Source organism: Phaseolus vulgaris, chromosome 4 (genome assembly GCF_000499845.2).
Source record: "Phaseolus vulgaris cultivar G19833 chromosome 4, P. vulgaris v2.0, whole genome shotgun sequence".
Classification (NCBI taxonomy): Eukaryota; Viridiplantae; Streptophyta; class Magnoliopsida; order Fabales; family Fabaceae; genus Phaseolus; species Phaseolus vulgaris.
The window spans coordinates 38,904,924-38,927,052 of NC_023756.2; the positions used below are offsets into that span (position 1 = coordinate 38,904,924).

General features: G+C 31.7%; 1 protein-coding gene across 2 annotated transcripts; it reads right to left on the minus strand.

The window, feature by feature from the left end:
* Window positions 1–943: 943 nt before the first annotated feature.
* Window positions 944–21,662, minus strand: LOC137837607 (short-chain dehydrogenase TIC 32, chloroplastic-like). Of its 2 annotated transcripts, XM_068646651.1 has the most exons (9): window positions 21,169–21,662; window positions 18,966–19,190; window positions 16,380–16,611; window positions 16,164–16,243; window positions 15,804–15,957; window positions 11,856–11,934; window positions 3,258–3,342; window positions 1,560–1,627; window positions 944–1,374 (listed from the first exon to the last, which is right to left on the minus strand). In XM_068646651.1, exons 2-9 carry the CDS (start codon window positions 19,069–19,071, stop codon window positions 1,207–1,209), a joined length of 972 nt encoding a protein of 323 aa, XP_068502752.1. In that variant the 5' UTR covers window positions 19,072–19,190; window positions 21,169–21,662; the 3' UTR covers window positions 944–1,206. The 2 variants fall into 2 exon arrangements, with proteins under 2 accessions (XP_068502752.1, XP_068502753.1); XM_068646652.1 differs by lacking the exon at window positions 1,560–1,627 and having other exon boundaries at window positions 21,169–21,624.
* Between the last annotated feature and the right edge of the window lie 467 nt (window positions 21,663–22,129).

Below are 22,129 nucleotides of genomic sequence, written 5' to 3' on the forward strand. Positions count from 1 at the left end.
TCAAAGGTGAGAGCACAAGATAAATTATCAATCAATTTTGCTACTGAAAGAATATTAGAAGTGAAATAAGGAGTATACAGAACATCATTTATGACTTGATTTTGATTGAGAAGAACACTTTTAGAATAATTAGCAATGACTTCATTTCCATTTGATAATTTGACATGAATAGGATTAATTTGATGATATGAAGTGAAATGAGTTAAGGATAAACAAATGTGGTATGTAGCACCACTATCAAGAATCGAAGGACTGAAGGAAGAAAGAATTTTATTACTAGTTTGTTGTCATGTTGGAAGGAATAACAAAAACTTGATTAGAAACATTACCATTAAATTTGGACTGTTGTAAAAGGAAGGCAAAAGATATAAAAATGAATATTTATTTTATTTTATTTTCCTTACATAAATCAAAGCAAAGATTATGAATATATACAAGCAGTATACTCATCCTAGGTCTAGCTAAGGAGACAAAATGTAAAATAAAGAATCAATAAAGACTAGAATAAGAAAAAACAAAATAGATGTTATACATATGTACAAAGAGAAATAACTAAGAATTAGAAAAAACAAAATTAATATTAACTTCCTTCTAGCAGCATTATCCATATGCTTTGTTATTAATTTCTATCGTTCTATATCTTTGATAAAAGCTTTTCTTTCATATGTAGGTTTGAAAGAGAGTTCAAGAACATATGTGTCCTCTATTTTATATAATTTGTTATTATTAATAAAAAAAAATTAGTATAATAAAATCGGTTGATTTCAATAAGAATGTTTAAATATTATTTAAATATATAAAATTTTACTTTTAATATATATATATATATATATATATATTATACATATATTAAAATATGAAGGAATACAAAATTAAAGATGTGAAGGAATACAAATTCTTCTAGAATTATAGAAATTATTCAAATAAATTATAAAAGATGAGCTAAACATGACAACTCACAAACTTTACGCAATTATAAAAATATATCTGACAACATTTTCAATGTCAATGAGGGCTTTGCAATAACATTTATATACATATCATTTGTGTAAAATCCACTCTTATACTCAAGCCATCAAACTTTAAGCTTGAACAACACACACGACTCTCATAAGAAATAACAACAACATATGCAGATTAACATAACTACATCATTGGTATTTTTATTTACTAAAATGGTATTCCTTTAACTGACCATTGGCACTTTTATTTATTTTGCTTAGTCAAATTTATGCTAAAATCCCATAGCTTCTTAGCCAAATCCATGTCCCTTCCCTGCAAAGAAGCTTCTGAAACATTATTATCTGCAAAATATTTGCCATTGAATCGACTCACTTGTGGGTGCAATGCTAAATAGCATGTTGTTGATGCTCCCTATCATCATGTAAAACACAAAAATAGTAAGAAAAACTTATATTTAATAGTTAAGAACATAAAATTATATAATTTAAAAAAAAGCAGAAATAGAAAATTGGGTTTTTCTGTAAAGATAAGAGTTTTCAAGTAAATGTTTTTTTAGTCTATCTATATTCTTGGATTATTATCGTGATTTAACTTACTTGCTGCACATTTTTCACCACATATCCCTCTAGCTTATTTAAAATTGGACTTAGCATACACTTTAAACCTGCATAAACCATACAATATGGATATAAAACTCAACATTTATCATTATGGATGGTAGACATAAGAAAGAAAAGAAAGAAGGCAATGAGTTGATACTCCAAGTAGAAATGTTAGAGCTATCTTTACTTGGTTCAAGAATAACAGAACATCTAAGAGTATAATTGATTGGATATTTGTGTTTCAGAAATGGTTGAATGATTGTCCATATAATAAGATTTATGTACTCGATAGAACCATATTAGATCATTTCCTTACTTTTCAAGAACACTAGTATTGATTGAAGACCCAAATGTTTAAGGTTATGCATTTGTGGCAGAAGGAGAGAGGATTGACAGTTGAAATGAAGTGACCGTATCCATTACAAAAAATACTATTAAATAAAAATTAATTTCACATATAAAAATAATTAGTTACATGTTAACTAAAGTAGAGATATTTTTATAAATTAAAAAATTATTGATATCTAAAGTAGTTTATTATTAATAAAAATTTATAAAAAGTTTATAAATTGGTATATGATCATAGTTACAAAAGTTTTAACTAATAATTACTTTATATTTTAAATTAGTTTCTATTCATTTTTTTAAAGGCTAATTTAGAATCTAAAATATTAGTAGCTAAAACCATGGTAGCTAATTTAGACACTAAGTTAGAAATCATTTTATAATTGTTTATTAATAATAAAAATTATTTTAGATGTTAAATTTTTAAGTCTCTAAAATAGTATTTAATTTAGTCAATTTAGTGACTTTTTTTTTTTTTCTAAATTTGATTATTATTTAATGATTTTCTTGTAGTGATATATTATGAAGGAGAAAATGAAAGAATTGAAGAAGAACTTTGAAGTGTGAAATAGAGACAAGTTTTGGAACATAATAAAGATACAATAGAGAATAGTTCAAAGAACAAGTTATTTGGATAAATTTGACGAAGAAGATAATATAGGACAAAATGGGTCGAAGGAGAAAAGGGAGCTAATGGTAGAATTAAAAAAAAAAATAGTTATAGGTATGAATGTTGATCAAACAAAAAGCAAGAGAAAATTGAGTTACTAAAAGAATTCAAACACAAGGTATTTTCATGCAACTATAAATTAGAGGTGGATTAAAAATGGAATAAAAGGTGATTCATAGAAGGAGTATGAAGCGAGGAAGTTAAGAAAGTAATAGAGAAAATAAATAAATAAATAAAATAAAAATTTAAGGAGAAAGAAGATATAAAAATAAGGCTACAAGGTGAATAAAATACATTAAAATAGTACATGAAGTCTTGTCATATAGAAAAATATTTGAAGTATTTTATTTATATATTTTTTTTAATGATAAAAGTGATATAACTATAAAATAATTACATGTGAATTGTGTTTGGAAAGATGTAGACTATTGTATTTACTAAGTTTGAATTCAATAAGTAGAACAACGAATTGAAAACAATTAGCTTCATTTTCCAAGCAATATTAATTGATTATGTACAAAATATAAGATTATAACATCAAAAGTACATATATTAAACTTTTGGAAGATAGTTAAATGTAGAACATTATGCAGATATAATTTAATTATTTAACAATTTAAACACGGTTATTATAATTTTCATGTAGACTATTAACTTTATAAATATATTATAATTACCTTTCAAGAGTCGATTATGAAGATATATATTTGTGGAAACAACTCCTGGATGAAGAGAATTGGCAGTAATATTTATTCCATCTTCCTGGACAATTGCAATATTGAGCAAGTGTTATATTTAATGCATCATATTATTTTTTAATTTAAAAAATTACATAAGAAACCGGAAGAACAACCAACTGTTATATGTTTTCATTTATTGTCCTAACAATACAATTTTTCAAATATAGAAAATAAAGTCTTATTGGGTGATATTTTTATTGCTAAAAATTAAAATAAATATTTTTTGTCAAATAAAATGGCCTCTCCCTCTAAAAGACCAAAATACTAATTATTAACAATATATAGTTTTGCCAAATACTTGTTAATAATGACCTACTGAAAGGATATGCAATTTCAACATAAGTAACATAAAATTTAATTTAGTTTCAACATGAGATTTGACTTGTCCAATCCTCAGGTAGTCAACTTGTACCATAATTATACAAAGGTTGTTTATGAATAAAAATGACACTCGTATTTATCAGGTGTATATATTAGTGTTTTACCCCAACTTATTAAGTTCTTGTTAAAAATTGTTATGATCATTCCCCTATTCTTACTAGTCTTGCTAGTAATTCTTTGAGGAAGGTTAGCAATTTTCGTTTCTTTTCTATGTGGCTTCAAGACGCTTCATGTAAGAAGCTTATTCATGATTCTTGGGCTAATAAGGTTGTTGGTTGTCCTATGTTTATTTTACATCATAAGTTAAAAAGGTTGAAAGTTGAGCTACGTGACTGGAATAAAAATTCTTTTGGTAATGTTCACAATGCAGTTCTTCTTAAATAGGGTCTTCTCCTTGGTATTCAACAAACCTTAAAGACTGCTAGTATGTCTGATATTGATGGGCTTCTCTGTCAAGAAAGGATCGCTAAGGAGGAGCTTGATCAGGCTCTTCACTGTCAATATTTGTTTTGGAAAGAAAGGGCTAAAATGCTTTGGTTTAAAGATGGGGATAGAAATACTGCTTTTTTCCATGTTGTGGTCAAGAGGAGAAATAATTCTAGTGGGATTCATCGTCTACGAATTGATAATGTTGTTACTGAGGATCCTACACTCATTGAGAAACATATTTTGGACTTTTATAAAACTCTTTATGTTGTGTCTATTTCTCATGATCAGGATACAGACAATATGGAAGATTTTATTGGTACTTATATTGTTTCCTCTGAGGAGAATATGATGTTGATTAAGTGTCCTGATTTTTTAGAAATCAAGAATGTTGTTTTTAACCTTAATGGTAATAGTGCTCCTGATCCTGATGGCTTTGGTGGTGTTTTTTATCATTCTTGTTGGGATATTATTGGGACAGATGTTTGTAATGCAGTCCAACAGTTTTTTAAACAAAACTGGGTTCTCCCTGGAATGAACAATAATGTGGTATCTCTTATTCCTAAGATTCAGGGTGCTGAATCTATTAAAGATTACAGGTCGATTGCTATTGCTAATTTTAAATTTAAGATTATTTCCAAAATTTTGGCAGATCGGCTTGCTCTTGTGGATGCCAGAATTATTTCTCCTAATCAGTATGGGTTTGTGTAGGGTAGACAGATTCAAGATTGTATTAGTATTGCTTCTGAAGCTATTAACTTGCTTTCTAAAAAGGTTCACGGAGGCAATGTGGCTTACAAAGTTGATATTCACAAAGCCTTTGACACTCTAAGTTGGAAGTTTTTACTATTAGTTTTGTCACGCTTTGGTTTTCACCCCTCGTTTGTCGGTTGGATTAGTACTATTCTTCGTCCAACTATGCTTTCTATCAGAATAAATGGTAGTTTGGTGGGTTTTTTTTCCTTGTAGTAGAGGTGTTAGACAAGGTGATCCTTTGTCTCCTATACTTTTTTGTCTTGCAGAGGAAGTTCTTAGTAGAGGTCTCTCAAAGCTTGTGAATGATAAGAAGATTCTACATATGGCTAGTCCACAAGGTTTTCTCACTCCCTCTCATATTTTATATGCGGATGACATTTTTATTTTCTATAGGGCGGATAATAAGTCTCTTAGAAATTTGAGTAATTTTCTTAAAACATATGGTGATTTCTCTGGTCAATATGTTAATAATTCTAAGAGTAGTTTTTTCACCATGGATAATTCTACAAGATTTGTCACCAAAATTCAGCGTATTCTTTCTTGTAGTCATGGTTGTTTGCCTTTCACTTATTTAGGAGTGCCTATCTTTGTTGGTGCTCCAAGGAGTCGTTTTCTTCAACCTTTGGCTGATAAAGTCAAATTGAAGCTAGCTTCTTGGAAAGGTAAATCTCTTAGCATGATGGGTCGGGTTCAGTTGGTCAATACGGTGATTACGGGTCTTCTAGCTTATAGTTTTAATTTGTATAAATGGCCTGTTTCTCTTCTTAAACAAGTTGAGCAGTGGTGTCGAAATGTTATCTGGACTGGTGATATTATGAAAAAAGGTATAGCTACTGTTAATTGGGATACGATTTGTTCTCCCCTTGAGAATGGAGGTTTGAAAATTATTAACCTTCACCATGAAAATAATGCATATCTTCTTAAGCTTGCTTGGAACTTTGCTTATAGCAACAAGCCTTGGTCTTTGCTCTTGAAAGCTAGGGTCCTTAAATCAAAATACGAGTTTTGAATGGTTTATAGATCGTCATCTCTTTGACCTAGAATTAAGCAGTTTTATTCTACTATACTTGATTATACTTCTTGGACTGTTGGTACAGGTTCTCTTATTAATTTTTGGAATGATAAATGGTGTGCTACTACTTCTTTAGAAAATATTGCAGGATTATCTTATGGTGCTAGTATTCTGGATACAGTCTCTCAGTTTTGGACAGGTGGTGATTGGAATATTCCATTGTCTTTACAACATATGCCTAATCTTTTTAGTCATATCATGGTTATGCCTAATCTCAGTTTTGCTCTTTTTAGTCATATCATTCTAGATGAGTTTGGTCGTCTCACTCTTAAATCAGCTAGGACTTTTTTCTTGGATCCAGGGGTTTCCTGTGGTTGGGGTAAATTTATTTGGTCTTCATATATTCCGCCTTCCAAAACTTTTGTCCTTTGGAAAGTTTTTCATGGGCGGCTTCCTACAGATCAACATATTCAAAATAAAGGTTTGCATATTTGTTCTATGTGTACGCTTTGTGAAAAGCACGAGGAATCTATTCAACATTTATTTTTTGAATGTGCTAATGCTTTGCGCATTTGGAGTTGGGTTCGACACATTTTTCCTACTTATCATTTCTCTAATAAGGATGATCTTCTTTCTTTTATTAAGAGTGATGGTAGTTCGTTGATTAAATTAATTAAGCTAGCTGTGATAACTTTTTCTATTTGGATGATATGGCGTATGAGGAATTATGCTCGTTTTCAGGATAAGATTCAGGTTTCTAGGGCTATTTTGGTTATTAAAGATTTAACTTGTCTAGTGGGTAATTCGTCTAAAGCTTCAATGAAGAATGATATGTTCGATTTCAATGTGCTCACGGTATTAACACTCGTACTGGTAAAGTTCTACGTCCTCTTCCTGTTAGATGGGAGTTTCCTTCACCAGGTTCGGTTAAAATTAACACTGATGGGGTTGCTAGGGGATATCCTGGTCTTGCTACTTGCGGAGGTATTTTTCGTGGGAGTATGGGGGAATTTATTGGAGCTTTTTCTGCGTTTCTTGAAGTTCAGACTGCTCTGGTTGCTGAGTTTTATGGGGTTATACATGCTATGAAGGAAGCTCAAAAGATGGGGCTTACTAATGTCTGGTTGGAATGTGATTCTGCTTTGGTTTGTGCTGCGTTTACTGCTAGGACAAATGTTCCTTGGATGCTTCGTAATCGATGGAATGCTTGTCTTAATTATTGTGGGAAAATTAAGTTTACGGTTACACATATTTTTCGTGAAGGAAATGTGTGTGCTGATAAGTTGGCTAATTTAGGATTTTTTCATAGAGAATCTTTTCTTTGGTATAATAGGCTTCCACCTTGTTTGTTCTTAGAATTCTTTATGAATAGGTATAATCTACCTATGTATCGTTTTTGTTAACATATGGGTTTTGGTCTAGTCCCCCGTATTTTTGTATTTTCTTTCTTTTTTCTTTTGTTTAATAATAATTTTTTCATGTGATGGTAAATGATTGTTGTTACTTGAGGTGTCAGCCTAGCTGAGATCTTAAGTTGCATAGTGATGCCTAACATGAAAGCTTTTATTTTAAAAAAAACACTAATATATACACTTTTATGTAAATCAGTAGCTACTTTACTTGGTTGCGAGATCCTTCATTTTATACAAACCTAAAAAAATGTTAGGACTAAAATTGATAGAATATTAATTACTAGAGAATGGCTAGATGTATAGGAAGCATAGTCTTTTCAAGACAGAAATATTTTAGAAAGTAATAATATGTTGAAAATCCTGCAATATATAAATTACAAACTAAAAAAAAATTGTTTAAATATGGAGTCCATAGTAAGAGATTGATTTTTTTTAAATTGTAATGTGTGATGTCACAATTGTAAACTGATATCTTTTTCTATACATTGTCAAAGTTAAGGATGAGCAAAAAATCCAAATTACAAAATCCAATCCATAATTATCCAAATCCATATTAGTTTTAATCCATTTAAATGGATTTATCTCAAATACAAATCCATATTTTTGGATTTTAAATCCAATCCATTTAATTGGATATAGATTAGATATAAATTTGATACATTTTTTTATTATCCAAATTGCATTTTGGGTTGAATTTTGACTTGACCTGATCTAGGTTGAGCCAAGACAATCTGGGCCCAGGTTGAGCAAAGTCGGCTCAAGTCCACATCGAGCCGAGTCGTCTGGGCCCAAGTCGAATCGAGTCGGTATGGGCCAAAGTCGAGCCAAGTCGTTTCGGGCAAAAGTCGAGCTGAGTCAACCCTAGGCCAAGTCGAGCTGAGGGGCCGATATTGAGTCAACCCGAGTCGGTCCGGGCCAATATCGAGTCGAGTTGGCCAAGGCCAATGTCTAGTCGACCCAGTCCAACCCCATGTCGAGTTGAGTCTTTCGGGTTCGATATCGAGTTGAGTAGGCCCAGACCGATATCCAGACGATCAGGCCACGACCGATGTCGAGCCAAGCGGGCCCAGGCTGGTGTCAAGCCGAGCGGGCCCAGGCCGATGTCGAGCCAAGCAAGCCAAGGCTGAAAATGAGTCGCGCGGGCTCGAGTCGATGTCGAGCCGAGTAGTCCCGGGCCCATGTCGAGTCGAGCGGGCTCGGGTCGTTGTCGAGTCGAGCAGGCCCTAGTCGATGTCGAGCCGAGTAGGCCCAGACCGATGTCGAGCGGGCTTAGGCCTTTGTCGAGTAGTCCAGACCCGGGCCGATGTCGAGTCATCTAGGCCCGGGCCGATGTCGAGCCGAGCGGTTCCGGGTCATGTTGACCCATCTAGGCTCGGGCCGATGTCGAGTCGTCCGGGCCCGAGCTGACATCGAGCCAAGTGGTTCCGGGCTGATGTCGAGCATAGCGGGCCCAGGCTGATGTCGAGTTGTCCGGACCCGGGCCGATGTTGAGTCGTCCGGGCCTGGGCCGATGTAGAGTTGTCCAGGCCCAAGCCGATGTCGAGTCGTCCAGGCCTGGGTCGATTTCGAGTCGTCCGGGCCCGGGTCGATGTCGAGTCGTTCGAGGCTGGGCCGATGTCGAGTCGTTCGAGGTCGAGCCGATGTCGAGTTGTACAGGCCCGGGATGTCGAGTGGTCCGGGCCGAGACCAATGTCAAGCTGAGCGGACCCGGGTCGATGTCAAGCCGAGTTGGTCCGCGTCCAGGTTGAGTTGGCTTAGGCCCAATTCGAGCCAAGTTAGTTTGTGTCCATATCAAAATGGATTTTATGTAATTGACAAAGTGGATTTAATTTAATTAACAAAGTGGATTTAATCTAGATTTAATCTATTTTAAATGAATTTTAAAAATATCCAAATAAATTTGATCTAGCTAAAATGGATATGGATTTTAAGTCCAATCCATTTATTTGGATTTGGATTGGATCTAGATTGGATTTTGAAAAATCCAATCCATGACCACCCTTAGTCAAAGTAACATTTTTCTATTTCAGATTATTGTCTTATTGTTTTGGTGGACCAAAAACAAGATTAGAGATATAAGTCTTTTAGGATATTAGATGGTTGGTTAAAAGTAAACAATTTTAAAACTTTTGTAGAGATTGAATGAAAAACTCTCTAGCAGCAAGGTGCTCTAGGTTTTGTCTTAAAAGAGAAACTAAAGGCTTTAAAAGGTAAAATAAATAGTGATTTCAACCCTTATGCAAAAAATACAGGTTATTAGTGTATAACCAATCCTATAGTCCAACAAATAACAAAACAACAACCCAATAATAATAAAATAGTTGTGTTACAACCTTTAAAACTGGTCCAAAAGGGAAACCAATTACACATTCCTACTATATGTTTTCACAATACGAAGATACCTACAACTTAAATCAAATAAGTTATTTGTAAATCACATCAACTTTGTGAAATTATCCTATCCTTTTGAAGACAAAAAGATACAGGAAACAATGTATCATATTGTGAGCATTAATGAACGATACTCAAATGTTACGAGAGAAATTAGTGAGATAGATAAAATTGGAGGAAGTACAAAGGCTTAGAGTTGAGGAATATGAAATAAAAGGAAATTGTAGGAAAAAGTCTAGAAAGTGACTACATAGTGTGAGTCTCTGGAACAGTGATCATACAAAGCAAATGATGAAGAATAACATGATGATCTAAGAAGAAATTTGTTGTGTGATGATAGTGCTTAGTGCAACGGTGCAATTATTCGTAGGACCTACTATGGTGCGGTATGTAGAATTATATGTTGCATAATGGTCGACTAACTGGTGCAATATTTGCAGCCAAATAACGAGGAAGAAACAGTGTCGTAAAGGTTGTCTTAGTTGCGGCGTACCACCCTATCACACCGTAGAATTGGACTTGTTTTTTTCTTTGTTTGTTGGCTTGGTTCACGATCCCTATATCAACATAGTCCTAGAAATAACAATGTTGGATACTGATAAAAAAGGAGTAAAGTGTTATACTTCAGACAAAGAAATCATGTCTCATAGATTCTTTTGTTTGTAATGTTTTTCTAATGGATCAATTCAAGGGTTGCTTATGGTCTACAAGGTTGGATGGGAATATTAGTCTGGGTCTAAGTATTTTTAAAGATTGTGTTTGGTATTAATGATGGAAGGTCCTTGTTATTTTTTTCCTACAATATTTCTTTTTGCTACTGGAAGAGCTCTTATTAGGATTCTCTGATTTTGTTTTGAGGATCATGTGCAATAGTTTTTGTATAAGGGTTGAAATATCCTTAAAATACCTCTATTTATTTATTTTTCTATGCTGATTAAAAAAAATGTGAGTCTTTGTAGAGGCAAAAGACAAGATTTATATGGCTTGAAGAAGAGGATAAAGAAGCAAATCCATGGTTACAAAAGTTGTAAATCCAAGGAGGTTGGGAGTAATAATAAGTGTCAAATTTCAGTAATTTTTCATATTAAAATATAGACACTTATGGATATTAATTGCTAAAATAAGTATAAAATAACCCTTAATTTATGAAATTATACTTTTTACATATTTTGTGATTTTAATTTAAATAATAATGATTTATTTCCAAATTTGTGTTAATTTCATGATTCCAAGGAAGAATAGGGATAACTGAGAAAAAGGAGAATATACGGTGCTAAAAAGGGAAAGTTGGAATGCACCAGTATCACCAAAGCTGCCCCAAACTCACAAAAAGACAAGACACCACTAGTGGATCTCGCTTAAGCGAGCTCATTCTCGCTTGAGCGAGCCTATTAGCGCCTAAGCGAGAAGTAACTTAAGTCCAAGCAAATTAGGTTAAATAGGAGGCTTGAGGCATAATCCTAGTGTGCAAGATTGAGAGGAAAACACCATTGAATGATTTGTAACCCAATTGGGAGAATAGGAGGTGTGAGAAACATTAGAGGAGGAAGTCGTCAAGGAGAAACATCCTGGATCTTCTTTTGATGCTCTCCCTGCTTGTAGCAGTCATCATGTGTGGTTAATTCTATCCTTTGGGATTGAGACCAATCTGTTCAAACTCTTATGTATTAAGGTGATATCTAAACATAATATTATGTTCTTAATTGATGTTTGGTATTAACATTTTGTTTGTAATGCTTGGTTTACCATGATCTAAAATCTTAAATTTGTCTGGAAAGTACTTTTAAGGTTCTGACCTAAATGATAATACTTAACATATTTGAATGCTAGGAATGAATTTGAAATGTTAATTGCTATCAACGTCTGATCTTAATGATAAGTTGTTTTTATAAATATGCGAGGAATCAATATTTAGAAAATATTTTAATAATTTTATATGCAAGGAATCTTAATAACCACTCTTTCTTAGGGATTTTTAGTATATGCATATAGAAATTAAGTTTTTTATCTTTTGATTTTTATAAAATGGTTTGGTACTAATTGTGGTGTCCATTGTTGATAAAAAAAAAAACTATAAACAACAACATTGTTTCTTCATAGTTAAAAAAAATTATTAATTAATCAATTGAAATAATGAAAAATTTACTATGGTAAAACCTTGAAACGTCTTGCAAGTTCTTTGGCATGTAAAATGTTAGCAAGCTTCGATTGCCCATATGCACGCCAATTGTTGTAACTGCACATAAGAAAGTAAATGAATTATGAAAAACACGAATATTTTGTCATTATAATTCTTGTATGTTTGCATGCTTATATGTAAGAATCATAACTGATTGATTGTAATAAGGTTAAAGTATCTATAAAATACTATATATTTATTTATTAATTTTTTTTGCTGTAAAAGAATGTTTACATGCTGAAATATTTTTTTCTTAAAAAATATAGAAATATATTATAAATGATAAGGAAATGATTTTTGTGTAAGTCATCAATAAGTATTAAGAAGTGAATTTTAAGCCTAACTCAACCTCATAAAATCGGCTTATAAGGTGAGGTTTGCACCCACTTATATATTATGAAATGTCCTTATCTCTAGTCAAGGTGGGATCTCCAACACACCTCTTAACGCCAAGACTTGCCAACTCATGCACGAGACTATATATTTATGGGTAGTCCGATAGCGGCTCGATAGCGGGTGGTTTGATAAGTCCAACAAACTCTTGCTAGGATGGACTGTAAATGGCTCTGCTACCAAATTAAGAATTGGATTTTAAGCCTAACTCAACTTAATAAAATCGTCTTATAAGGTGAGGTTTGCACCCACTTATATATTATGAAATGTCCTTATCTTTAGTTGATGTGGGATTTCCAACAATAAAAAATAACGGTTGGTAAGAAAATTACCACAAATAATGAAAATTGATATTAATGGTTATTTTAGTTGTGTACATTAGGTCAATCCTAATAAAATCAATTTAATTTCATCAACCAAAAAACATACACTATATTGATGTTTGCTATGCGACATTTTAGTTGCCTTTAAGAAAGCTGATGTTATTTCTTTTCTGACTATTATAGCCAAAAAGTCATGAATCTATTTTATAAACTTTTGTATAAGAATATTTATAAGAGAAAAGTAAGAATAACATATTAAAAATGTATTCTTCATAAATTTAAATTCATTTATGCATAAGTAAATTTATAGAAAAATTTTCATATAACTTTTCCAAATTTTACTTTTAATTTATGCATAAATTATTTTTATCTTATATAAAAATAAATTTATTTTTTTACTTTATATATTTGTTTTATTATGATTTTTACTAAAATACTCCTATAAAAAAGTCTCAATAATCAACATGTTATTGGTATTGATATTCAACTAAATTTTTTAACAATGTTTTGATTCAAGATTTGCTAAAGAAGAAACAATATTTAGGAGAATGGACATGTTAAAAGTGATTAATCAACTTTTTTTAGAGTAGATAATTTTAACTGAATATATAATATAGTTATAGAAAAAAAATTAAAATTGTTAACAATGACTTCAAAAGGTTTTGTTAAGCATGATGTTCATTGTGTTTGTGAAAATGAGAAAGTTTAAGACGTGAAAGGGTATAAGATGTGGAGGTTGGAGTTTGAAGAGGCTGGATGCTTTGTTAGTAGGAACTTCACATTTGACAAAACTCAAATGACTATTATAGTGGGAAGGAGAAAATCCACATTGAAGGGATCCTTCTAATGATGGATTAGACCGTCTAGAGGTGCCAAACAATGAATCATTAGACAATTTAAACTAACATTTCTATCTCTTAGTCAAGAAGGCCCAAATGTACAGAGGTTGAGTCTGACTATGAACTTGTGTGTGATATAGAGAGGAGGAGGATCAAACATGCACAAAGGTTAGGGCATGTTGATTTTATCAGCTATACTTTGACAACAACTAAAGAGATATACAATTCAGATCCTAGAAGCTTCCTAAAGGAGGCTATAGATTATGTATAAGGTTAGCAATGACATCTTGGCATGGAGGAGAAGATTGAATCTCTGAGGAAGAACCACACATGGATGCTTGTTGATCTATCGAAATACTAGAAGGTGTTAGGATGCAAGTGGGAGTTCAAGAAAAAAGAGGGAATATCATGTGTGGAAGGATAGAGGTTCAAGACTAGACTAATGGCGAAATGGTTTAAATGAGTCAATGAGGTAAAGTATAATAAGATATTCTCACCTTTGGTAAAACTTTTTTCAATAAGGATTTTGATGTCTATTATTAACCTATACAATCTAGTGTTGGAACAATGAGAGGTGAAGACAACTTTTTTACATGGAATCTTGGAGGAGACCGTCTACATACAATAACCTGGAGGGGTTTGTTGAAGAAAAAAGGAAGATATCTCTTGAAGAAATTACTTTATGGCTTCAAACAGAGTCCAAGGTAGTGGTACAAGGGATTTGAAGACTTCCTAAGGTGGACAAGGTTCTAGAGGAGCAGTTATGATAACTACGTCTACATCCTAAAGAAGAAAAGTATATATTTATTTTTGGTTTATATCTAGGCAATATTCTTATAGCCAACTAATATGAAAATGAATTGAAAGATTTTAAAGAAAAATTAAGCTCAGAGTTTGAAATAAAGGATCTTGGTCACGCAAGGCAAATACTAAGAATAAAGATACAAAGGGATTAAACGGTTGGAATATAACGTCTATCTTAGCAAGGAAACTTGCAGAAGGTGGTTGAGAGGTTTAGGAGGCATGAATATAAACTTATGGGAAAAACTTTGGGACATCACACAAAGCTCTCAAATACCCAAGCTCATAATATTAAGATAGAAATGAGGGAGATGAAGACTACTATATTGTATGGGATGATCTGTAGCAAACCATTTGGAACATGCTATTAATGTGGTTATAGCATTCATGGTAGGTCCCAAACTGCACATTGGGAGGCTTTAAAGTGGCTATTGAGATATTTGAATAATGGAACAATATCGTTTAACCTAGACAATTTATGCATACCAAAGTTGTTATAAAGTAATTTGTAAACGCTAATTATACAAGGAATGTTGATACCAAAAAGTCACCTCTGCGTATCCTTTTACATTGTTTGGTATTGCAATTTTTTGAAAATACAGTTTGCAATTAGTGGTGGTTTTATCTACTACCTAGGAAGAGTATATCGCACTCATACAAGAGGTGGAGAAGTTATAGTGATTGAAGGGGATGATTGGAGAGTTGGGTATTGTGTAGGCTTGTGTGACTATTTATTATGATAGCCAAAGTATCATACATCTAGTTAGTCATTAGATCTACCATGAGAGGATGAAACAAATAGATGTTAGACTGCACTTCGTGAGTGGCATTGTTGAGTCTAGGTAGGTTAGAATAGAAAAGATATCCTTGGAGGAAAATCCTACATATGTTTTACGAAGTCCTTCCTAAGGTCGAGGTTTAGATAGTGTTTGGAGTGGATTAATTTTTTGTTAGAAGAAAAAGGAAGTTGATATTGGAAGCTCTTCCATAATTTGGAGTAAAGGTGGAGATTTGTGATGTTTTGGTCTAAATCATGTGCAACATACAATCTTCTGTAGAGATCATTCAGGTGATTAGATCATCTGATGAAAGAGAGCAGAAGACCATCTACTAGAGACGGTCTAGGAATGGTTGTAACAGACCATCTAGTGCAAGCATTTATTAGGCTTAATTGTCTTAATGATTTTTTATTATTCCTTTATTTAGGTTTTATATATCAATATCGTTATGAGTGTGGACTGTACACTCTAAACTTATTAGACTATGTGTATAGAACCTTTTCGTGTTAATAAAAGTGTTTTATTTGTTCTTCTTGTTTGTTATTGTTGATAACCTAACAATTTCAACTTTAAAGATCACTCTCCAAATATCCTTTTTTTTGTTTGAGAAGAGAAAGAAAGTTTAGGAGAATTTTAACGAGGGAGTGTTTATATTTCAATTTTAGCACCCTTTCTCATAAAAGCATTAACATAATTGATACTTACTAAAAAAAAATCTTTTACACAACTATCATATGGTCATATGATTGATTCAAGATGAATCTACTTCATAAATTTGAACTACATTTTACCTTGATGGATCATTAATTTTCTCAAAATGGATTCCTCCACGATAAGTAAATTGATGACCTGTTGAAGATACATTAACAATTCTCCCTTGTACCTTACTTTCTCTTGTTGTTTTCTTCATATTATCCAACAACAAATTTGTTAGATGAAAATGACCTGTGAAATTATGTTGAAAAAAATGTATAGATTGAGATTATTTTTAAAATTTCTCAACTTTATAGAAAGAACAAAGTTATTAGACATTTTATGGCAAAGGGTAAAATGAATATGCATATATTTCATATGATAATTACTTATAACCCCAAACACACCCAGTATCATAAAAGAATAATGTAATGAAACTTAGATAAATTAAAAAATACCTAAATAATTTATAGCAAATTGAAGTTCAACGTTATCCGTGGATAGCATGAAAGGGGCTGCACAAATCCCTGCATTGTTTCTTAGAATTACAAAAAACAAATAAATTATTATTATTATTACTAAATTATTTCAATGAATGATCACGATTAAGTATTTGGAAGGATATATGAAATAGTATATGAAAGAAAAAGTTTAATAATGTAGTTGGTGCTTACATCAGAATATTCAATGGAAGACGAGTTGAATTAAACTCAGTTGCAAAATTTTGAACAGAGGCCATTGAACTTAGATCTAATTTCATCACATCAACTTTAGCTGTTGGAATTTCCTTAAGTATTGATTCCTTCACATTATTTGCATCAATCATATCAATTACTCCCATAATCACATGCACACCACGCAATGCAAGAACACGAGCAGTTTCAGCACCAATACCACTTGATGCACCTATTATGGTTTCAAACAACAACTATTACAATTAAAAAGTGTATGTATGCAAAAAAAAAAAAAAAACAATATCATGGAGTTTTTTTTTTTTAATTTGATTTAGTATATATACATTATCAAAATTTAAAATCATGAAAGTATAACATTTTCTTAAAAGATAGTCTTGTACCTAAGTTGCATAGTTAAACTCAGTTAACAACTAAGCAATTTTGGCTAACCCTCAATTGTAAGGTTGAGGTAGTTTGTTTTAGGTTTTAGACCCAGTTTGAAACAGTTGCTCCCTACCTTGTTCAATAATTTCCACTTGCGTTGGATGCATATTGTTTTTCTAATTAAGTGTATGTCTGTCTAAAAGCTGATTTAATTAAGTTTTAAGTTATTTAAGTATTTTATAATGAGTTTTTATTTAAAATAAATTGTTTTATTGAGTATTTAAAATTTTTATATTTTTCATTTGTGTCATTTAATTTTTATGGGAATTGGGTAACACGTACTTGTATTCACGTGTTAATACATATGAAGATTTATAGTTAATATAAAACGATATTATGATTTATGTAAAACAAGAAGTAACTTGTATTCATTTCATTGAAAATGTGTTGGATAAGAAAGTTTTCATACTCTCTTATGGCTTTCATGTCATCATCTACAATGACCAAATAACCGTCGTCATCTTCGGTAGGTTACAATGATGATGATTTCTTGGTCATTGTAGATGATGATGTCGGCGTCATCGGAGAGCATAACGATCTCAATATCTAACACATTTTCGATGCAATAAAAGTCACTTGTCATTATACATTAATCGTGATATCATTTTATATTAATCACAAAATATCACATCTTATTTCATTACACATAAAGACGAAAAATTAATGGAAAAACTAAAATAATAATCATGTCACTTAATTAAAAAAAAAAATTAAATAACAGACATTGAATTGGAAAATATAAAAATTATGAGTACTCAATCAAAGAAAACAAAAATAATAAAAACTCAATTGAAAATACTCAAAGTTATAAGGAAGTTGAAACTTAACTAAGCCTAATTTAATTAGATAAAAAAATTCACCCTTTTTACGAAATTAAAATAAACCAATTTTAGTTATTTTCATTTTAAACAATTTTATTTTTAAAATTTTGTATTTGAATAAAGACATTTAAAGTTATTAAATTTATAGTATTTCAAACTATTATCAAATATAAAAATGTATTTTCCTATTAAATATTTTTAATAATTAAAAATACTAGTTAAAGAGTTTTTTAATCAAGGTCTACAAGCTTTTTAAAGTTGACTTAGAAAAAAAAATGTAAAACAATGTAGATTAGGTTTCTTTTACAATACTAGTTAAAGTTTTTCTAAGTTGTTTCAAGTGATATTAATTAGAGTTATTTTTTTTTTGGCATTGTTAGAATGAGTTTTTGGGATAACTTTTCAATTGATAGCAGCTAAATAACCCAAACTAACATTAACTAACAAAATCTTAAACAAGTTAATGAAAAATAATTTCTAAATTAGTATTTAATATTAATTATTAAGATTTTACTTACAAAAATGTTAATTTTAAATTAATAATTAATTAATTAATTTAATTAAAATTAATTTAGAATATAAAATAACTATAACTAAAATATTAATTAATGTAAAATTTTAATTTATAAATTATTTTATTATTTTTTATTAATAATATAATTTTTTAAAATTTATAAAATATTATCTATTTAGTCAATATAGTTATTAATTATTTTTAAATTAGTTATTTAAAATGAACATCTAATTAACAATTGTATGTAAATAATATAATAATATATACTAATATTTTAATTTAAAAAGAAAACATATCATTAAAATAGTAATATAATAAGTTACCAAGGTATTAAAGCTCTATTTTGAAATATTTGAAATTTATTATTTATATGCATTATTATTTTTTATTATATTATAATACATTTACTCGTGAAATGGTAGCATGTCTCTCCCCTTTCGCGTAAAAATCTGGGACGATGGCTTGAGAATACCATGAAAGAAGCTTACTATCGACTTTCTTTGAAAAAAGAGTGATAATTAAATGCAGTCTCTCAAGTAAAAATTTCACTGCATTAACTCATTACTCAAGGAAATGATCCAGTGAAATTTTAACAGGAATTTAATTTTCAATGACTAAATTGGAGAGACAATATGATAAAAAAGTATTTCAAATATTTGTTTATTAAAATATAATTTTCTTTATTTATATTTCATAAGATAATAATTATTTGTTTACCTTTTTCTTTACTTAACATGTAATGATATGAAAAAAATGATGAGTGTTGAATAGAAAATGAAAAACAGTGAGAAAGAGAAAAAGAGCGACCTGTGACAATTGCAGTGAGAGCGGTAGCATGGATCCCTTGAGTAACTTGGAGTGCTGTGGAAGATGATGAAAACCCAGAATCTCCTTTTCTACTCAATCCCCACATTTTTCTTTTCTTTTCTTTTCTCTCTCAAACTCACTATTTCTCTATCTTCTCTATATTCATTGCAGGAATGCAGGAGCAGTTGCTGATATATATATAAATATATGCGTGTGCAAGAACACCTACACAAATCATAAATGTTAGAGTTAGATAAATTAGATTAAACAATTTATAAAAAAATTTATAAAACAAAATCACTATCAATTAGATTAAATTTATTTTATCAATTAGATTAAATTCATCTCGATTTGGACCTTGGCAGACTCACTTAGAAATGGACCTGGACCCACTCGACTCGACATGAAACTTAACCGACTCGGCTCGACAAGGATCCAGACCGACTCGGCTCGACCTAAGCCTGGATCGACTTGGCTCTACATGGGCCCGGTGTCAACTCAAACTTGGTCCGGGCCGACTCAGCTCGGCATGGGTTCAGCCTAACTCTACTTAACATGGGCACGGGCTGTCTCAGCTCGACATAGGCTTGGGCCCACACAGCTTGACATGGTCCTGGGCCGACTCGACTCGACATGGTCCTGGGATGACTCAAATCAACATAAGACCGGGCCTACTTGGATCAACATGGGTCTAGGTTGACTCGGCTTAATATATGTCTGGTTGACTTAGCTCGACTTGGCTCAACATGGGCTCGGGCCGACTCGGCTCAACATCATCCTGGGCCAACTCAGCTCCGACTCAACTCAACATCGGCACGTGCCGACTCGGCCCGACATGGGCCTGGATCAACTCGGCATGACATGAGCCGGGGCCGACTCTACTCGACATTAGCTTGGGCCGGCTTTGCTCGACATGGTCCCAGGCTGACTCGACTCGACATCGGTCGGGGCCAACTCAGCTCGACATAGGTCGGGGTAGACTCGGCTCGATATAGACCCGGGTCAACTTGGCTCGACTTGGGCTTCACTCATTTTGACTTGGGTCTGGGTTGACTCAGCTCGACTTTGGCCTGGGTCAACTCTACTCGACTTTGGTCCGGACCGACTCGGCTTGACTTTGACATGGACTGATTCGGCTCGACTTCGGCCTTGGCTGACTCGGCTCGACATGGACTCTGGCCGACTTTGCTCAACCTGAGCCCGGATTGACTCAGCTCAACCTAGGTCCAGTCCAAGTCAAAATCCAACCAAAATCCATTTTGGATAATCCAAAAATATTAATCTATATCTAATTCATATTCAATTAAATGGATTGAACTTAAAATCCAAAAATATGAATTAAAAGGAATATAGATTTGGATAATTATGAATTGGATTTGGTAATTTGGATTTTTAGTCCACCCTTAATTATAAGTTTTAATTATTTTTGTTCCTGATATTTATTTTCATATATATATATATATATATAATATTAATTTACAAATAAAATTTTACATAATTTATAATTAAAAACTATAAATAGAAATAACCCAATCTTTTAAAAGCAAAGATAAAATGTTCAGTTTTAAGTTTTTTTTAGTCTAACTTGAGCGAATATTTCTCACTTGAGCAAGAATAGGTCACGTCCAAGCAAGAATTCTCTTACGTGAGCGAGATTGAACCCGAGAGCACCCCAAAATTTACCCCATTTCGCTTGAGCGAGATTCCGTCTCGCTTGAGCAAAAATGGACCTAAGAGCACCTCATATTTTCATTCTATTCTCGCCTAGGCGAGATATGCAGAATTTTTTTTGTAAAATATGATATATTTTACATTTTCACCCAAACATTTCCATTCAAATTGTTATGTTATCAAATATACTAAACCAAAGTAACAAATTTTCTGCTAGAGTTGGATAATTATTCTAATATAGCTATTCTATAAATCTATAAATCAAACTCAAAATAACCAATACTCAACAAACATTACCCTTTAAGTAATTCATCAAACTATTCAAATACATTCATTTACTTATTCAAATAAAAAACAATATAATTTTGCAACATCTATCATATCTACAATTTTACATTCTAATATCAATCAAATTCTAATATAATTAAACAAACAATCTTGCAAGAAAAATTGAGATTGGTGACCACGTCACCCCCACATCCAGATCTTCTAGCCTAGGGTTCTATTGGAAATTTAAATTAGCTTCCCTTACCTGAGTTTGAGTAGGTGCTCACTAAGAGTTCCAAACCTACCAAAAGGTTAATGGTAAGTTAACCTGCACCACAGAGGTCCTGATAAAAGAGTCTGATCCTGAAGTTAAAAGAGTCTGATCCTGAAGTTAAAAGAGTCACATGCAAGGGCCTATACTAAAGGCAAATCTAACCACATCAAAATTGACTTAAAGAAAAAATGTAGCAAAAGTGAATTAACTCGGTCTAAAACTCTGATTGGAGAATCTTTTAGTATTCAGTGCTAAAAATCCAGTGACAGGCTCCAATTGTCATTTTGATGACAAAGATGTTCAAAAACTTAAAAAAAAGAATGATGAAGAAAAAAGAAAAAGGTTAGAGAGAAAAATTTAGGAAGAGGAAAGAAATTTCAAACTTGGCCACCACTAATACCAAATAATGAAGAGAAAGAAAATGAATTAATGTGGCAAACTTTCTTTGCCTTTTCGGTTTGTGAGAGACTTTATAATTAATGTCTAATTTTTTTATATTATATTATTATAATATAGTATACATTATTTTGGTGTGTACCCGATAAATACCTATAAGTTTCTTAATCTTAGTAGTTAAGGCTTTGAGTAATTAGAAGTATGGGATTCTAGTGAGGTTTACAAGGCTTTCAACCCTCCCACCACAATCTTAGTAGTTAAGATATAAAAAAAATAACTACATTTATATAGTTTTCAATGTTTTATTTTAGTTTCTTAAACACATGACTATTAGGGTATACGGTTGGTCGCGACGAAAATAAAGAAAATAAAAAGGAGCGAAAATACAAAAAAAATAAAAAAAATAAGAGTTTTGCATTGGCAAAATAAACAACAAGCATAAATTTAACATTATTATTATTATGTTTTGTTAGAACTTATATATAAACAGAAACTATGTGTTAAGGCAGTTTGTTATATGTTAATTATTATTTATAAAATATTTTTTTATTAATTT

Coding starts and splice junctions, on each gene's coding strand:
- LOC137837607 (XM_068646651.1), bottom strand. CDS start 19,071: ATGTGGGGATTGAGTAGAAAAGGAGATTCTGGGTTTTCATCATCTTCC. Junction 3,343..11,855: donor AACTTGCAAGACGTTTCAAG/GTTTTACCATAG, acceptor GCAATTGTCCAG/GAAGATGGAATAAATATTAC. Junction 1,628..3,257: donor TCATAATCGACTCTTGAAAG/GTAATTATAATA, acceptor TGGTTTATGCAG/GTTTAAAGTGTATGCTAAGT.